This window comes from Rhinolophus ferrumequinum, chromosome 5 (genome assembly GCF_004115265.2).
Source record: "Rhinolophus ferrumequinum isolate MPI-CBG mRhiFer1 chromosome 5, mRhiFer1_v1.p, whole genome shotgun sequence".
Classification (NCBI taxonomy): Eukaryota; Metazoa; Chordata; class Mammalia; order Chiroptera; family Rhinolophidae; genus Rhinolophus; species Rhinolophus ferrumequinum.
This window is the reverse complement of record NC_046288.1, coordinates 13,641,260-13,659,946: the sequence shown is the minus strand read 5'-3', so window position 1 is coordinate 13,659,946 and position 18,687 is coordinate 13,641,260. Positions and strand designations below refer to the sequence as shown.

The window sequence follows — 18,687 nt, the reverse complement described above, 5'->3', positions numbered from 1 at the left end:
CTAACGTGTGACCCATGTGACAGCATTTCCATGAAAAGGATTCCAGTGCACCCAAGGCGGTCCAGAGGAGAGGCGCCTGCCACACTTTGTTTAACTCAGTTTCCCAGTTGGCCCTAAACCCTTTTTCTTTCCTCAGGAAACATCTTACTTGATCAGTGTTCCATGGTATAATATACATTGTAGGGAAGCCGCTTGGCAAAATCCCACTTATGACGTCTGAAATGCTCTGACTATACTATCCACCCATTTTTCTTTCTCATGGGAAACTGGTGGGATTAGCACACTCTACCACCTGTTGGCAGCATACACAAGGATCTGTATGTCCAGAAGATGGACCGTTATCTGCAAGGGGAGAGGAGAGTCCCTGTTAAAAGTCCTCTCTGCTCAGAAATTATGTTGCTTGCTTCAAATTCCTCTATAAGAGAACAGAGAGAAAGCTCTTCCCAGGACTGCAACGAACAAAAAGAGAGCCATGGTCAGGAACCAGCATGGGCTCCTGAAATCCCTCCCACCCCAGCGGTGGAAAGGCAGGCCCACAGAGACTGGATGAGAGGTGGTACTGTCTGCCCCAGTCACTAAGGGCAAAATGCCAGCTCTAAGGCCCAGAGCCCTTCACACCCAGACGGATGACCTCCTTCCCACAAGGGCATCTCAATCTGGGCGCTCCCCCATGCTGCCTATGATCGGAAATACAAGGCTCATGAAACCCCTTTCACCAATCTCCATGTCTGGGAGCCTTCACGGGGATCTCACGGTGATCAAAAGGAATCAAACTACAGAACAGCCCAGAGAGAGGAGGTAGCCCTCCCTTTGCCCGGCAATAATGCAAATGTGATCCAAAGCAAATGTGATCCAAGAAACTTCAACAACAGGCATGACTCTCAAGAACAAGACAGAAACTTCAGCCCCATCAGGCAACAACCAGCACCCCCCAGAGAATCAACATGTGATGTGACTGCAACTCTTTTATAATAGGCGGTTTCTCCAAATCAAACTTAGGGGTCAGTGGGGGGTGCCACGGTCATCCCCTCCTCACCCAAGGTAAACTTACTCCATGAGGAATTTCTTCAGAGCAAATCAAAACCACTTGAAAGCCTTAAGAAAACGCTAAACCCAACATAACTGTAAATTCTAACATTACATGGCTTAGTGAAGCACTCTGAATTTCAAGAAAGACTTTTGTGCCCTTACAAGCCTCTGGTTTACACACATTTCTTCTTCATTTTAACCACATCAAGAAATTCCCTATGAGATTCCGTTTTCTCAGCAAGGAAAGTTACAAAACAGAATGCGAAATAGGCTCGTGTTCATAAGCAAAATGAAACGCTTTTATGTTTTATTCATGCAAAGTGAAAACCCCTTTCCGTTGCAGCATTGCAAATTGAATTTGTTCTTGTAAATTGCTGTAAAAAAAAAAAAAGAATCAAAAGCAAAAGCAAGTTGGAAAAAAAAAAAAAAAGGCAGGCATACAAAGGCCCCTTCTAGGGAATAAAAACTCAGGGGACCAACCATCACATGAGCTTGCTGAGGTCCTGACAGCTGGTGTGGAGCCCTGAGTGAATTTCTAAATTACACCTATGTGCTAACACTGAGTAAGAATAAGAAGTGATTTAAAAAAACATGGGTAACCAAGTCCACCTTTCAAAAACATAACCAAGGCAATGTAACCTAATTTACACTGGTATCATTGCAGAGGCGGGGGCGGGGAGGGTGGAGCGCGAGGTTGAGGGGGGCTCTTCCTGCTTTGTAGGACAACTGAACTCAGTGTCTGGAACAGCCTCTTATCCTCTGTATCAAATAATAAACTGTTCTTGAAACCTCCCTGAGGACTGGCCCCTCCCATATCCTCACGCTGTCTTTGAAAGGAAGCCAAGTAATCAGCTGTATCCACTAACATCTATTGCTTTCACAAATCAAGAGCTAACATTCATTAAGCGTTTGCTATGTCCCCATCACTGTGCCAATTACTATACATACACACAGGCATACCCTGTTTCCCCGAAAATAAGACCTATCCGGACCATCAGCTCTATTGCGTCTTTTGGAGCAAAAATTTTTGACTCTGTATTATATTATATTATATTATATTATATTATATTATATTATATTATACCCAGTCTTATAGTAAAATAAGACCCAGGTCTTACATTAATTTTTGCTCCAAAAGACACTTTAGAGCTGATGGTCCAGCTAGGTCTTATTTTCGGGGAAACAGGGTATATTCACATGGCTTGTGGTCTTTATTATGATCCCCATTTCACAGATGAGAAAAACTGAGGCTCACAGCTTGAACAATTTTGTCAGCTGGAGTTTGAACCATTTTTTTCTCTCTGAACATGTAGTGTTTGGCCTCACTTTAGAGAGTTGGGAATGGGATGAAACCTCATTAGTGAAATCTGTTCACAGCTTAACCTTAAGACTACCCCAACTAGTTGTGCATGTATAATAACCTTCACGTTGGCTGCAACAAACTTAGAGAACAGGAACCAGGGAAGGATCAAGCAGCTTATTACACCTTTCCATCAAAGCTAAGCATTTTTAATGAGAGCAAACATCATCAGGTATTTTCCTTGTAAAATTAATTCATGTCAATGCACCAACTCCAGCTCTGCCAAGCAAGTGAATGACGGGTGTATATACATAATCTACCCACTCATTTTCCCCAAAGCACCTGTCCCAGCTGTCACTATGCATCACTCTATTACAAAAGCTCAAAGATACCATTGTGCTCCCAGGAGGGTTTAACAAATCAGCAGTCAGCTCTCTTGTGCAGACCATTACGCGAGTCTGGTGCCAGCAAAAATGCTTGTTCTTTGACTGAAGAATGTTTAACCATTTTCCTTTCTGGCTTAGGACTTGGAACTGAATCAAAAGACTATCAATGCCCAGGCTTGGTAGACAAAGGCTGGGATAAGCCAAGGCAGAGCCCTCTAGAGAGGACCACACAACCCAATAACCAGAATGCCCAAGAGTGGAACCAGGAAGGTCATCTCTGTCTCCGGGATTTGCACCCACCTTTGCAATGCTCTTGTCCATTCTCAACAAAGTAGTAACTAATCCTCCTACAGCTCATCCCTAAATGCTAGGACATACTCAAGTACCTTGAGAGATGCCAAAGATTAACTACACAGTTGGCCCTTGAGCAGGGTGGGGGTTTGGGGCACCGAACACCCGAGCAGTTGAAAATACACTTACAATAAAAGCTGGCCCTCAAATACTCAGATTCCCAACCGCAGGTAGAAAACATAGTTGACCCTTGAACAACACAGGTTTGAACTGCTGGGGGCCACTTATATGCAAACCCATGTAGTTCAGAGCTGCATTGTTCAAGGGTCAACTGTAATTTAAGAATTAAATGCCTTTAATGTAGCCAAATTACTTAACAATGTTATGCAAGTATAATGTCTCTGATAACTGCCACTTTTTTAGTTAAAATATGGATTTGAAAATCAGAACTTCCTTGTTCCCAGTCATCCTGGAGAACAGAAAATTCACAACACACCGAAGTAAGAAACACTTCTATAAATAACAAATGTTCAGCATCATTTCAGAAAAATTATACATTGAATGAAATTTTGATACGACCAGATGTTTCAAATGTTAAAAAAATTTAGCCAACTTCAAACCCCAAAAGTTCCTGATTAGGACACGACGATCTAAAGCTTGTGATGGAAGGTTGTACACCTCTCCTTGCACACAAGCCCTCTAAGAAGAAAATACCAGTAGGAGGGTGCCTGAAATGGTAGAAGCTGGACAGAATGAAATGGGGGATTAAAGCAGACTGCAGAGAAGTGGGGGGAAAGCTGGGGATTCAGAGAACCGGGGTGAATTGGGAACTTAGACGAATGAAGACGAGCAGGAGGAGAACAATGCAGAACTTGGAGGCAGGATCCAGAGTTGACAAAAAGCTTCACTGAGGTGCGGAAACCAGGAAGGGAAGTAGCACGGAAAGTTTGTGAGGTGGGGAAACAGAGATAGGCTTTAACTTTTCACACTTCTGAAGACAGTCTCCTGTCGAGTTGCATAGTCAGTGAAGTGCAGTAACTAACAGCAAGACCACACTTTGGTAATGAGCTCACACTGGTGACAAGTGGCTGCGCCACGCCAAGGCACTCACCGGCCGTTGTCGCGGCCCACGCCCCACACGCGGATGCTGACGATGGGCTGCGCGTGGAGCACAGAGCGGTCCATGGGGTCCACCAGGCTGAGCATGGCGTTCTCCAGGATCAGGTACATGTCTTTTCCCTGGATGCAACGAGAAGACACGTTATCTTCCTCACGAAGCTAAATGTCCTCATGTGGTGGCTACCTAGGAACGTCGTTCCACGATCCAAAGAAGCCACCCGCTGGGTCTATAATTTGTTTTCCTAAGAGAGAAACATCGTCTCCTAACTAAGAGATTCATACATTTTTCATGTTCCCGTCACAGGCCCAATTTCTCTCTCCCTCTCCACGGCCTCGGAAATGTGTCCCTAGCCTGCTTTCTAGCTGGCTCTTATTGTTAATTATTTACACTTCTGAATCTTTAAGGAAAGAAAGACTCATGGCAGGTTCTATGGAGAATCTGGTGTTTTACTCATTCCATGCCCAGCATTTTCTCATAACTCCTCTCTCCCCCTTCCTTCCCCTCTGGCCAGACCCCACCAGGCATCTCCTGGACAGCCTCCCCGGACCCACAATGATGTCCGTCTCTTCTCAACTTTTACGCCACTTCATATCTGTGTGAGGTGGCTGGCAAATAGTGGACACCGCTCGGTGATATTTCTCAGTACCACCCCAGCTAACATTTATACACCTTTATCACATCTCAGATATTATGGCACCTGCTTCAATTAAGGTACCTGGGCTCATGAACTCTCCAACTTGCCCTGAGAGCTTGGTTTGTTATGATTTCCGATTAGCAGATGGGGAAATGAAGTCTTAAAGGTTCAATAACTTGCTCAAGGTCTAACATAGAACCTGTGATGGCTTCAGCTACATGGGTGTTGTGTTAATACCAACGTAGTAGGAGGCTAAGGTTTCTCACCTCTTGTATCGCTAGTCAGGTTTTGGGTCTTCTGTCTCCCCAAATATGTTGGCTCTTTGAGGGCAGAAATGCTAGACTATTCAACTTTATTCTCCTTGCAATTCCTCAGGCATAATTTTAAGAAATTATGCAACTTTTCTGCATAACTGAAAGACTGCGTCTCCTGAAGGTCACGGTCAACCCAGATGCTGTACTCTTGAAGTTAAGTCAGGCTAGCTGGGTGGGTCTTGAAATCCCAAAGCAGGACACATAAATTACTCTGTGGTCTGGTTTTGAGAATGATGTTTTAGGTTCCTATCCAAGGTTCTCAGAGTGGACACAAACGCTGCTGCTCAGGTGGCAGACATGGGTTTTCAGCGCCTCTGCTGGCCAGGGCTTACACTGAGAGTCTACTGCTGAGATCCAGGACGATCTGAAATTTTCCCAAAGGGTGGGGAAGTCATTGCCAGATGAGAGCCCTGGCAGAAAACTCAGCTTGTGCAGACTTGTACTGCAGACTCCACAGAGCCTGGAAAACCAAACTGGCCGTCACCTCAGACCTGTGGAGCCCCCACTGGTCTGGTGGGGAACTGCAGCTCATTCTACTTGCTGCAGGACAGGGCCTTTATCTGAGGACACTTCAAGGTCACAGCTGTGTCCAGACCTTGGGCCAAGAGCCAATTCTTAATTAACCAGTTTGCAGACTAACCATGATTGAGTTGCAAGTCCTGGAGAAATTCAGTTGCCCAGCACCTCACAGAAGCTGGGTAACTGATCAGTAGCTGAGCAATGGGTGGCAGAGCCAGGAAAAGAAGCCAAGCTACAGAGGTGCGCTGCAGTCCCCCACCCATCCTTCCATTAAAGGCTGGATTCCTTTCCTCCTTAGTGGGGAGCTGCCACGCAGTGGTCAGGAGCTGTGATCACAGAGCCATGGAGAGCTGGGAACCAGAGAGTGGACCCCCTGGGGCCAACCAGTTGATGTGCTTTGGGATAACTGAGAGCTATCTGAGGAGTTTTGGTACCTTGTTCTTCTCCTCTCTGTGCCTTCCCTCCAGGAATTGAGCACTGACTATATAGCCTAAAGGAGATGTTCATCCAGACCCACTAGTGAGTGGCTCTCTGTCCAACTCCCACCTGGTAATCCCCCTGCCCCCTCCCCACCCACCTTCTGTGCAGCTGCTTCATGGCAAACACCTCGCAGGTACGATCAGACTCGGAAAGGTTTGTTTGGGCTAACGTTATCACCTGAGATGTTCAACATGCTTTGTAGGATGTGACCCATAGCAAGGTCAAGTTCCCCCTCCCTGAGTGGGTAACGCATTTCCTTTGGGCTGGTTCATCTTAGAAACCACACCTGGTCCTCCCATAGGCAGCAGAGGCTCCGTTCACCGGGGAGGGATGGAGTGGAGCAGACTCACGCAGCAAGCACGGTTCCAAGGCACTCCCAAGACGCTTGCGCTACAGGTCGCAGAGCATGCGAGGAATATGACTTTCCCCATGTCACGTGATTTTTGTACAAATTTGGTATTTTAACGTTACTGTCCTGTCGGAAATTATCTCAACTCACATTTCAAAATGGAATTACTTTGTTCAAAGTGAGAAAGACTACAAACATATTGATTCCAAAATGCATGCATGGTGTTGATTTTCAGATTGTAAATAAAGAAGAATGTGTAATAAAAGGATAATTTGTCAACTTTTAGAGCAGGGGCATCAACATCTTTGCGTGTATATGTAGGGGTCACATTTCCCTTTGAGGATATACTAGGAGAGAGCCATGGGTCTTCTCGGAAAACTGCTCTTATATCCAGGTACACCCAATTTTGAATGCAAGTTTAAAGGGTTTCTGGGCTCTCAATGGATCCCTGGGGACTTGGGAGCACCAGGTTAGACCCTGTCATTTAAATACTCAGCAACGTTCTCTCCCAGGGCCCCCGTCCCCACTGGGACCTCACAGTGCTGGGACATGCATCCTGCCTACGCTACCTGCTTTTATGGGAAAGTGCCCCTGATAAACACCTGCAGGGCCCCTCGTCCCACAGAGCTCTGGGCTCTCATGGGCACAGCATAATGTAAGCAAATCTGCCATTCATTATTTCCACGAGGTACTTACCTCTCCCCAAATGCCGACTGTATCCCGGATGTCATTTTTGCAGTAAGATAGCTGCCTGATGCAGTTGTTGACAGCAACACTACTCTTCCCAGGGGCGAGGTCCTCCTCTGCCATTTCTACCCATCCCAGAGAGCGCACTGCAAAACACTAGAAGACCAAGTCAGAGAACATGCAGTTACTCTTTGGTCACAGGTCAATCTGCATCAGCTTACCCTAAAATCTTCTGCAAGTCCTTAAGTGCTACGTAATGGTCAGCCATCAATGTTTACTCATCTAATCCTCTACTGCTGGAAAATTAAATTGATTTTTTTGTGCGATTAGGGATGAATATTAGGGATAAGTATCTTCTTGCCTAACTTTCTGTGTGTGTTCAGATTTTTTTCTTAGAACAGGTTACTAAAAGTAGAATTATAGGGCTAATGGACATAATAGTTTCTAAGCTCCTTTATCTATTAGAGCGCAGATTTTTCATAGTAAGAAATGTAACCCGATGAAATCTGTTACTTGCTAAGCACCTAGAAGAAGACAATAAGACAGAGAACGAATTAAATCCATGTTAGGCACTTGTTTCTGATAACAATGAAGCAAAACGTGTTCTCTAATACCCAGAAATGAAGGAAGACGGGGGCGGGGGAATGTGCCGGTATGCTAATAGTGCTTGGGTCCTATTAGCCCCAAATCCTGGGGAGCCTACAGAATGAGCGGACTTGTGCGATACCTTAAAGCGCAAGTTCCATTTATTCTATTATCATTGAGAGATGTTTTATGTGAGATCGTGTTCCTTGTCTTCCTTTTTGAAGTGCAGTCATTCCATTTTTTTAAAATATAAAAAGTATTACAGTAGTAATTCTTGGTTTTCGAACGTCTCCGTTGACGAACATTTCAGTTTACAAACGCCATAAATTTTATGGATCCATGGTGTCATTAGATAGTGAAATTCATGCTAAATTTGCAGTTTTAGGGGTTGATTTTAAAGGTCTGGAATAGATTAATCCATTTTGCATTACTTTCTATGGGGAAACCGTGCCTCGGTTTTCGAACGTTTCAGAACTCGAATGGTCTTCCGGAACGGATTACGTTAAAAAACCGAGGTACCACTGTATATGCATATTGCAACAAGTAAAAAAAAAATGCAAAGATGTATAAAGAAAGAAACTCCTGGGACACGTGAGGGCGATTCAGCTACAGTATCGGCCTTGCTGTTCACTGCCAGGGTTTCCGGGTGGCTGGAACTGGGGCCCTTCCTCCCCACCTTTGGCCTGGGGTCCCTCTCCAGCTGCACAGCAGTTGAAGAGACCACCTTCCCAGAAAAGTAGGGACAGACAAGATGCTACTGTGTTTCCCCGAAAATAAGACCTTACTGGAAAATAAACCCTAGCATGATTTTTCAGGATGACATCTCCTAAACATAAGCCCTAATGTGTCTTTTGGAACAAAAATTAATATAAGACCCGGTCTTATTTTCGGGGAAACACAGTACCCTCCCATGGCAGCCATGAGGCTGGCTCTTAAAGAGCATCTGGTGAAATTTCCCAAAGTGAACTTCATGATAAAATGAAGAAATGCAGCACCTGGTCCCAAAGTGACCACATGCAGCCTAGTTCAACCTTCCCCATCTCAGCCCCCAGACCCAGACTGGGCGCTTCCTTCCCGATTTGCTAACCACACTTTCTGAGGGAGGAAAAAAACACACCAAAATACCAAAGTCAATCTATTTAAGCAACGTGCACATGGATCCTAACATACCTAGAGGTGCCTGTGTGACCACCTGGAGCAGAACAGCTGCCATAAGCTGATGGTGCATATGGGCTGTTTACAAACACACCAAAAAGAGACGGTTGTCTCTGTGACAACTGCAAAAGCTCCTCAGGACCCCGTCTCTTGGGGAGCGGTTCTGGGAGACGCCCTCCCTTTTCCCGTGGCGTGTGTATGTGCGGTAGTGCCACTGCTCCAAGGTGAAGAGGACGCCCGCCCACAGGCACAAGGGCTGGCTTGTCACCAAGTGAGGGCTGGTCTCTGGTCAGTAGCTGAGATGTTTCTTAGCTCGTATACCTGCCTCTCCGCAGCTCTGCTTCCTGAGCTCCAGACGAACTGTGTTTCTCCACGTGGACATGTCACACATGTCACAAGTGCACACCACAGCACATCTTCCTCATTCTGCTGAGACCCAAAACTGCACGGGCCTGAGCCCGGAAGTGTCCATTCCTGCTTCCTCCAGGGAGTGCTGTGCAGCTCACTAACCTCTCTCTCTTGTTGGTTCCCAGCAGAATCCCTAGTCAGTAAAATCATTATGCTACAACCTACCCCTCGCCCTGCCACTTCCATTTTGTTACCTATCAGCTCCACGTCCCCCGCCCACCTCAGAAAAGAAATAGAAACTCTCTGATCTGGAGAACATTTATGTTATCCCAACCTACTTTAATAGCAGAAAACGGGCCCCGCATGGTTTTATCCCCTGACCCAGCAAACAAAGCATTCTTCGAATGTCAAAGGTATTAACTCATTTCATCCTCACCTCAACCCTTTGAGGTCGATAGGAAGTTAACTGTACCCATTTTATAGATGAGGAAAGTGAGTGAAGCACAAGGCTCTTAAGCGGTGGACCTAGGATTCACACCCAGGCAGTGTGACTTGGGGGCTCCCACTCCTAACCACTTTGCTTTATGCCTGAGGTTTCGCTGAGGGGACAGTGTCAGATGGGGCTCCACCCACAAAGAAAGCTCAAGAACACAGTCAGTAACGTCTGTCCAGTTTCGAGTGCATATGGCTCGAGAGTCGAGATAGCCCGGATTCAGATCTGAGCTCTCAGAGGCACTGGTACGGTGCCCTTGGGCTGGGAATTTACAAAGCTTCATTTTTTTTTTCCCATTTGTACAAATAGGAAAAACAATAGTTACCTCAGAGGGTTCTCACAAGGAGAAAACAATGAAATACAAGTAGAGAACCTAGCGCATAGCAAACCCTCAATGAACATTGGAATGAAAGAGCAAACCACACAGCGCCACAGAAATCTTCACTGGAGTCACCGAAGGGGAAAATGAAAGGAGCAGAAGATTTGTAATTAGCATGACCAGACATTTCGATTGCCACCAGGATAGCTCTGATTTATGTTTGTTGTTCTGACAAAATTATCAAGGGCAGCTCCTTTTATTCTCAAGTGTCCCAGTTGGGACAATAAATTATTATATCACTCTAGTCAACATTCCAGTGAATTCAGTCTCCATGGAAATAGGCTTGGCTGGGATATTGAAATATGCCCAAGTGGAAAGGGGCTCAAAATCAACAGCAGCTGTTTATGAGTAGAGCATCTTGGCGATCCTGGGTGGGAGGGTGAACCCTAAGACACAAGTATAATGTGGGATGGTCGTATGCCCTTAAAACTAGAAGCCAGGAGCACATTTTTTTCCCTTCATTTTCTCTAATTGCCTACTACAGAATCCTACAGCCTATGACTACTCAAAAGACTTTATTAACAATAAGGTGGAAAAGAATACTAGCTGCTTTTTGACCCTTAGGTCCAAGAATACGTGGATTTCAAACTAAACCAGCACACTAAAAATCAAGGGTATTTTTCTTGGCTAACTAATGCAAGTGGCTAACTAACCCTACCATAGTACATTAAGTATATTGTTTATCATGCTGATAAAAAGACCAGAGCCCTAAATATATAATTACAATGAATTTAAGTAATTTTCCTTATACATTCCTGCTATTGTAATTTAGTTTCTGATCTGAAAAGCTTCACCACCGGTCCATGCGACCAAAGTAAAAGGAAACAGGTGTATGGGGAATAACCGAGCTCCAAAGCTCCACCGGGAGCGAGCTCTGCTTTGTCCCAAAAGCTTGAGCAGCAAAGAGCAACCAGCGCTGTTTCCTGCTGCCCCCGTATGGCCAGGAAGGTTTATAACCACCATCACTTTTCCTTAAACATGAGAATTAATGGTTACTAATCAGCTCTGGGAATAAACACTAGGTTCAGAGTATGTGAAAAGCTCAATATTTAATCAACCTGCCTTTAAAAATAAGTTTTCAATTTTTGAATAAAGACCAACACTTGCACTTTGATTGGTACTTATTCTTCAGTAGCTCTTACCCAAAAAGGCAAAAATGAATAATGGTTTAGGGTATTGACTGGGTCATCAGATGGATCTGGATTCAAGTTATAACTCTGCTATTCACCAGCTGGTGACTTTGGGCATGTCACTTCAGGTCTCTAAGTCTCAGTTTCTTCATCTGTAAAGTGGAATAATAATAGTAGCTACACTTTATAGTATTGTTGTGAGGACTAAAAGACGCTGGTAAAGTGCTGAGCATAGTGCCTGGTATACAGTAAGAACTCAATAAATGTTTATTATTATTGATGCATTTTAACTCTTTTCTATGTAGGGATTGCAGAGATTTCTCTAGTTTAACAAATTTCAGCCAAAGCTAGCATCGGAGGGGAGGTACAGCAGATTGCGGTATTTGTGAACACACCACCCAGGGGGTTTTATTAAAACATAGAAAACTGGGCCCCACCCCCACAGTTTCTGATTCAGTAGATCGGGGTAGGGTCCAAGAATCTGCATTCTAATCAACTCCCAAGTGATGCTGAGATTGTCAGTCTGGGAACCACACTTTGAGAAGCACAGCTGTGGACATATGGCCCCCCAAAGTCCTCACCCAAAGTCATGCTATTCCTAAGACTGGTCCTGAAAGTAAAATCTGGGTTCAGATCCCAGGGCTGCCACTTAATATTTGTGATCTAGGACACATTTGTTAACCTCTTTGTGCCTCAGTTTCCTCATCATAAAAAGCAGATACTTCAAACATCGGCCTCACAACAGCCTATCCTGTGTCATGAAGATCAACTGGGCTAAATGAGTTTTCTGCTGTTCCTGTTGTTAGTTATTATGAGCATAGAGTGGGACTAGGGTCATGGCTGGACTACAAGGGACACTGCTCTTGGCCTGAGGCTGCCTTTTCTCCAGCTGAGGCTTCCTTCTTCTCCATACCGGAATCAAGTTGTCATATCTGTCTGGAAACAGAGACCTGTTTGCAACATCTATTTGTTGGGGTCCTATTTTAATAGAGATGTCTGCCTGGAGAGAGCCTCTTCTACAACATGTGTAGAGAGAACACAGTACAGAGCCTTGGTTTCTCCGGCCGACAGTCCTGGGTTCAAATTCCTACATACCCATCAGCCGGCGCTCAGCCTCCATCTATCTAAGTTTGCTCAGTTGCAGAATGATAACAATTCTAGGCTCACAGAGCTTCCAGGAGACCCAAAGGAAACGAGGAAGGTAAAGTGTCTGGCACATGGTAGGCCCTCAGTAAATGTTCACTTTCTTCTCTTCTCTCTGGCTCCAGGAGACGCTTTCATTTCATTCTCTGTTTTTCCACTGGCCTTTGGCTTTTCCTTCTCCAGCACTTTAAGGAGGGCAAGCAAGATAAGTGCATGCTGGCAGAAAACTGGGGGGCCTTGTCCCTGGACCACAAGGTCGGGTGGGATTGGGGGAGGGGAGAGCCAAGGGAACTGGGGCTATGGGAGAATAGGGTATGACCCTCACCTCTGTGCAGGTGAGCCAACCAGAGAAGATGGTGCTTAAACGAGCGAGTAGCCACAAAGTAGCACATTCAACGGCCAGTGCGCTGTAACTACTGAGGGCTGTGACAAAAAGGGAAATGATCCTAGAAGCGATAGCAACACTAAATTACAGATATTAAAAAGCTTAAAAAGTTCACAGAGAAAAGCTACAGTTCGGTCTAGCATTACAAACGTAATCCTAATTAACACTCATTTATAGGAATTACTTACCACTTAAGCCTACTTACCCTGCAACACAATAACAACTGTGTATTCAAGTCAATAAACATTTATTGAGTGCCTATTCGTTCCTGGAGACACGGAGAGATGCGTCAGGTACAGCCCCAACTCTCGAGAAGCTTGTAACGGAGTAGGCATGAAACTACATGCCGGGAATCTACAACTCGGTAACGTGAACGTAGGGGTCACCGAGGCACACACACGTGCTGGGAGCTCATGGGAGGAGGAGTTTTTTAACTCAGAGAGAGGGAGTCAGGGACAGATTCCTGAAGGATGTGGTATCAAGCTGAGCCTTGTAGGATGGATGGATTTATTCATTCAACTAATACTTACTGATACCTACCATATGCCAGGCACCGGAGACACCACCTCAATGAACCCAACAAACGCTCTGCTCTGAGCAGTATTTAAAAAACTGGAAGGGCATAGTCATCTGGCTGCCACAGCCAAGGTCACACAGCTCCATCGATATGGACCAAGATGAGTGAGGCACACGGTATGTAAGGGAGGGGAAGCAAGAAGAGTGACTTAGAGCTCAGGTTTTCAAGTCACTGAGCTGAGGTCAAACCCCAGGTTGGCCACTTACTGGTGGTGTGATCTGAGCCGAGTTAATCAGTTTCCTCGTCTGTTGCAGCGAGGATAATGGTATGGACCTCCCAGGGTACTGGCACGACTCGTGGGATGGCTCATGTCAAGTAGTGTTACAGGGCCTGGCCCAAAGTGGATGGTTGAAAAAAGCTGGCCACTATTTTCTCCAGGTATCTGATCCCTGCCAAATGTGCCAGGATTGGGGAGTGCTGCCAACAGCCAGCCAGTCAATCCTGTCTTGTTTTTCCAACTAGGATACACCTTGGGTGGCTCGGGGCAGGGAGAGATACAGGACCTGCAGAGGAGCCGGGAGATCCCTGAATGGGCTTCAGGAAGTTCTAAACCTCCTGAAAATAGAACCTGAATTGTGTGTGTGTGTGTGTGTGTGTGTGTGTGTGTGTGTGTGTGCCTATTATGAGAAGAGGGTCCAGGGCTTTCAGCCCTTTCCAGGGGCTCCGAGAGTATGAATGAGCTCCAGCTCACTCACCACGACATCCACTCAGGCCCAGGGATGGGGGAGAGCTTCCTTATTGGCATCAGAGTGCTTTGTGGAGATGCGAATGAGGAAAATGGTTAAGTGATCAGGAATTTAGGGGAGAACAGAAGAAATGGGTATGAAAGTGGGGGTGGGGTAGTGAGAAAGAGCCACCCAACCTCTGGGGACAGGCGTGCCGGAACGACTCATAAACATGAGGGAAGTCCAATGCCCAGTTTTAATGACCAGGAATTGTTTCTGATGCAATGAAAGCCCCCTCCGTATCACCCCTGGCGTTCCAGCAGAAGCTGGTTACAGAGGCGGCTGACATCATTGGGGGGAATTAAAGGAGCCGGGAGTCCCCTTCCCTGGGGAGATTCTCAGCAGAGAAAAAGCAACAGGGGAAGTCTCAGAGTGGAGAACAGGAAGTCTACCCAAGAGAAGCATATGCCCCCGGGAAGGGGCTGAGCTCTGAGGAGGCTCCATGGACTTTTGCAGGATGTGACTGGGAGGGAAGCCTGGCTCACTAGACGCTGAGAGCGCGGTGATCCCGGCCGCTGCCAGTTACACACGCTGCTCTTCGGACACCTCTCAGATCTGTGCTCTTGGGGTCAGGTGGACAAACCAAACCAACCCAAAACATGTCTTCTTGCTACATGTGACGATAAAGAAGGACCGTGTCACTACTCATGTAGCCCACGTGATCAGTGAGAATATCCTTTTTTGATTTCATACTGGTGGCCAGAATCACGTAGCCATTTCGGGCACATGCATTACATGTGAAAGCCTGTGTTCCGGGCTGTTTCCCTGAGTGAAGAACAGCCCTCGGTCCTTTCATTTCCCAGTCACTGCTTGCATTCGAGACAACACGGACCTGATTTCTGCCCAGAGGCAGGTCTTCCGATTGTCCAGGTTTTGCTGAGAAATAAAGCAGCCAGTAAGCAAAGGGCTATGACACCAAACGACTTTCACAAAGTCTGTTCTAAACATGCACGCGTCTTTCAAGGTTCAAAACATCTTCCTTGGACGTTGCCTCTGTAATAGGGAAGTCCTTAGTAAACGGGTATTTGTGGTCATGACATGTAGGAGTATAGGTCATTGTCATTAGAGACACAGACGGAAATAAAGGAGGGCTTTATTGGCTACTGCTTTCCAAACCCGGCATCTCAGTGGGCTCTGCTGGAGAGGTGCCTGGGGACGCTGGAGTGGAACTCGACCCAGTTCTCCATTTGGCTGAAGCAACGAATCAGCCTGACTAATTATTCAGAGTGGCAATGACCTCAACAGCCAGGGAGGACCCAGAGGGCATGTGTATATTGACCCAAATGAGCGCTTCAGCTGTTCCTGCTGCGTCCACCCCCCACCCCGAATATCTGCAACACACGAGCATGCGGGCGGAAAACAAGATGCCGGGCCCTATGGGGCCCTCAGCCAACCAGTGCCACTTACAGAACTTGCCTCCTTTTCTATTTCTTTCAGACCAAGACAACCCTACTGGAAAAGGAGAATGTGACCATTCTATGCTGACAGGTTCTTCTACAAAGAGGAACTATCTAATATCCATCTAGTGCTCACAATGTGCCAAGCACTCAGGATTGATTATGACCAAAGTATTGTCTAGGACAGCTATCTCCTTGCCTGCCTGCTCGCCCCACTACCCCACTACTGCTGGGGCAAGGAGAAAGAGAGAGAGAGAGAAAGAGACAGAATGCGCCAAATATTTTCTTTTACATATCTTATTTAATCAAGGTAACCCATATGGCAACATATGAAGTAGATGTTATATGCTCTCTATTTTACAGATGAGGAAACTGAGGCAGAGAGTGGTTGTTATGGCCTAAACTGTGTCCCCTCAGAATTCATGTGTTGAAACCCTAACTCACAATGTGGCTATATTTGGAGACAGGGCCTTTAAAGAGGTAACTAAGATTAGCTAAGGTCACAAGGGTGGGCCTACTCCAGTAGGGCTGGACTCCTTATAAGTAGAGGAACAGACACCAAGAGTTTGTGCACCGAGAAAAGCCAAGTGAGGACACAGCAAGGTGGCTGTCTGTCTGCAACCCAAGGAAAGAGGCCGAAGGGGATACCAACCCTGCCAACACCTTGATCTTGGACTTCCAGCCTCCAGAACTGTGAGAATATAAATTTCCGTTGTTTAAACCATCCAGTCTGTGGTAATTTGTGATGGCAGCCTGAGTAGACGAATACAGTGGTGTATAAACTTAAGGTAACCAGCTAACATATGGTGGAACTGGCATTCAAACCCAAGTTTATGTACTGACAGGTTCCTATCCCCATGCCATGCTGCCTCCGAGGAGCGCAATAATGCTGGCTTTCCTGGGGGAGAGAGAAGCAGGCACACCTCACGCTGCAGCTGGGGACACCAGAGAGGACCTACAAACCCTCCCCAGACACAGTGGACGTGTGCATGACTCCTCCCCCCACAATCTTAAGTGCTCACCAGCTAGACCAGGCTGCTACCACAGGGACACCTGGTCCCATTCTAAAGAGGCCCCAGAGAATTCAAAGCCAGGAGCACACTGAGGAGAAGGAAATACCCCTGGAATGAGGAATGAGTACCTGAAAGCCCCCAGGTCTAGATTTTGTGCTTCAGCTGGCCCGCAGGTATAGGGAGCCTCCACCAACCAGCTCTGAAGAGCACGGGATGCCCTTGTGCAAACTGTCCACCAGGGGGGGCCATCACTTTTATTTCCTCCCTTCTTCCCTCCCTCCCTAACCCCCAACACCTGGTAACTGATCACTGAAGGTAAGATGGCTCCATGGAGACGGAGGAAATACAACAGCAATCAACTGGTGCCTGTGCTCCGGTCCACTGTCTGCCCACTGTCTGTCACACTGCTGTTCACACCGTGTTCTGGGATGGCCTAGTATTGTCAGGCTCAGGGCTGACCTGCGGGAGGGGCCGAGGGGCGGCCAGTGGGGGCCTCGGCAGCCGGACTCCTGCTCTTCCTCGTACACAAAAGGCATCCTGCTGTTAAAGCAAGGCCAGTGCTCCACGGCAACGACGAGTCATTTACAATGCCTGGTCCACAGGGACTCATTACTCTGCTGAGCAGGGCAAATCATCACCACAGCGTAAGCAATGCACATACACTTAAAAAATAAAAACCAGAATGTTCATTTATTAATTTGCAGGCAGCAATGCAAGTCTGACAGGATGCTCGCTCGGGTTGGCTAACAAGAGGATTAGTTCCCTGGAGGAAATCCACTCCCCCTTTTGAATCACCAGCCCACGGCAGCCGGAGGAGCAAACACGCAAGCAGAGGACCCCACTTCAATAGCAGAATGGCCAGGATCCTCAGAGACTCATGGCGAGGGCGACAGAGACAGGCCTCTAGGTTGTGATTTAGTGTGAAAACAGCTAATTGCATTACTCGCTTCCTGCCTGAGAGCCAGGCTGGCATCATGAGGCCTGTGTTTATCAACGGGAAAGTTGAGTGGAAGCAGGTTCAACCAAGAGACCCAGCCCAGTGCTTCAAATATCCCAGGACACACGATGCATATGTGCACATTTGAACACAAACTTGCAGGTGTTCCACTGTAGGCATCTTCAAGTGTGACCATCATCATCGTCCTACAGCAGCTGGGACCATGTATCGCGTGCTTCCTCTATGCTGAGTGGTTTATATATAAAATTAGGAGTCTGGACTTGGTGGGGAAAGCGCGAGCGAGGGCGCTGACGTTTATAGATCACTTTCCAAACACAACATGTGATACATGTTCACACGATCCTACAAAGCGTGAGCTCCATTTGTTAGTTTATATACAAGTAATGGAGATTCAGAGAGCTTAGCTAAATTGCTCAAGGTCACACAGTAAAGAAGAAGCTAGAGTTTCATCTGAGGTTCCATCCTCGAGGTAGAGTCTGATTAGTTTGGTGTAAAAGTAATTGCGGTTTTTGCAATTATTTTTAAGCTTTTAAACCGCAATTACTTTAGCACCAACCTAATATCTTGACGTTACAGAAGAGGAAACCAGCTCGGTGAAGTTCAGCCAAGTGATACAACTGAGGACCAGCTGGAGCGTAAGCCTTGTCTTGATCCTACTGTTCTTTGTTTCACATTAGTTGTTCTATAAACAGGAACACTCAATCCAAAGGGAGCTCTTTGCGACCAGGCCTGTTCTGTGGACGTTTGAAGGCCCACTATCCAAAAGAAGGCCCAGCAGACACTTTGTGCTCAATAATGTTAGCGTCAAATGAAGATCCTTGAACTGGAGACAGACCAAGGCAGGGTGGCAAGAGTGAACCAAATCTGGTTGGGAGTCCTAGACCACCACTCCCTGGCTGTGTCCTTAGCAAGCTAATTGTCCCCCGTTTCTGCATCCTTGGATGGATAACCTTGCCCTTGTAGGCACTGGTGAGAATTCAAGGGTTGTGTGCAGAGCCCTGGCAGAGAGCCTGGCACAGCCACTGTTACTATAGTAAAATGCATGTGGCCTGGAGTCTAATGTCAGAGCACCCAGGTTTGCGTCCCAGATTCCCACTTAATTTCTGAGTGATGCAGGGCAATGACCTGCCCTGTGCCTCAGCTTTCTACCCTGTGAAATGGAGACAATGGTAGTACTTCTGTCCTAAGAAAAATCAACAAGTGGCAGCAAGTGGTATCGTACGTACGTCTAATGTGTTTAGAATGGTACGTGGTAAGCATTCAGTTTGTGAGCTAAATTATCAACGAATC

At 46.5% G+C, this 18,687-nt stretch overlaps 1 protein-coding gene across 19 annotated transcripts in view; it reads right to left on the bottom strand.

The window, feature by feature from the left end:
- APBB2 (amyloid beta precursor protein binding family B member 2) overlaps positions 1-18,687 on the bottom strand; it is a 339,655-nt gene that overhangs the window by 61,160 nt on the left and 259,808 nt on the right. For all 19 annotated transcript variants that reach the window (XM_033105673.1, XM_033105672.1, XM_033105682.1 and 16 more), the window contains 2 exons: positions 7,119-7,265; positions 4,118-4,245 (listed from right to left, as the gene is read on the bottom strand). In XM_033105673.1, the coding sequence (XP_032961564.1) occupies positions 4,118-4,245; positions 7,119-7,265 (275 nt within the window). The remainder of the gene's footprint in view (positions 1-4,117; positions 4,246-7,118; positions 7,266-18,687) is intronic.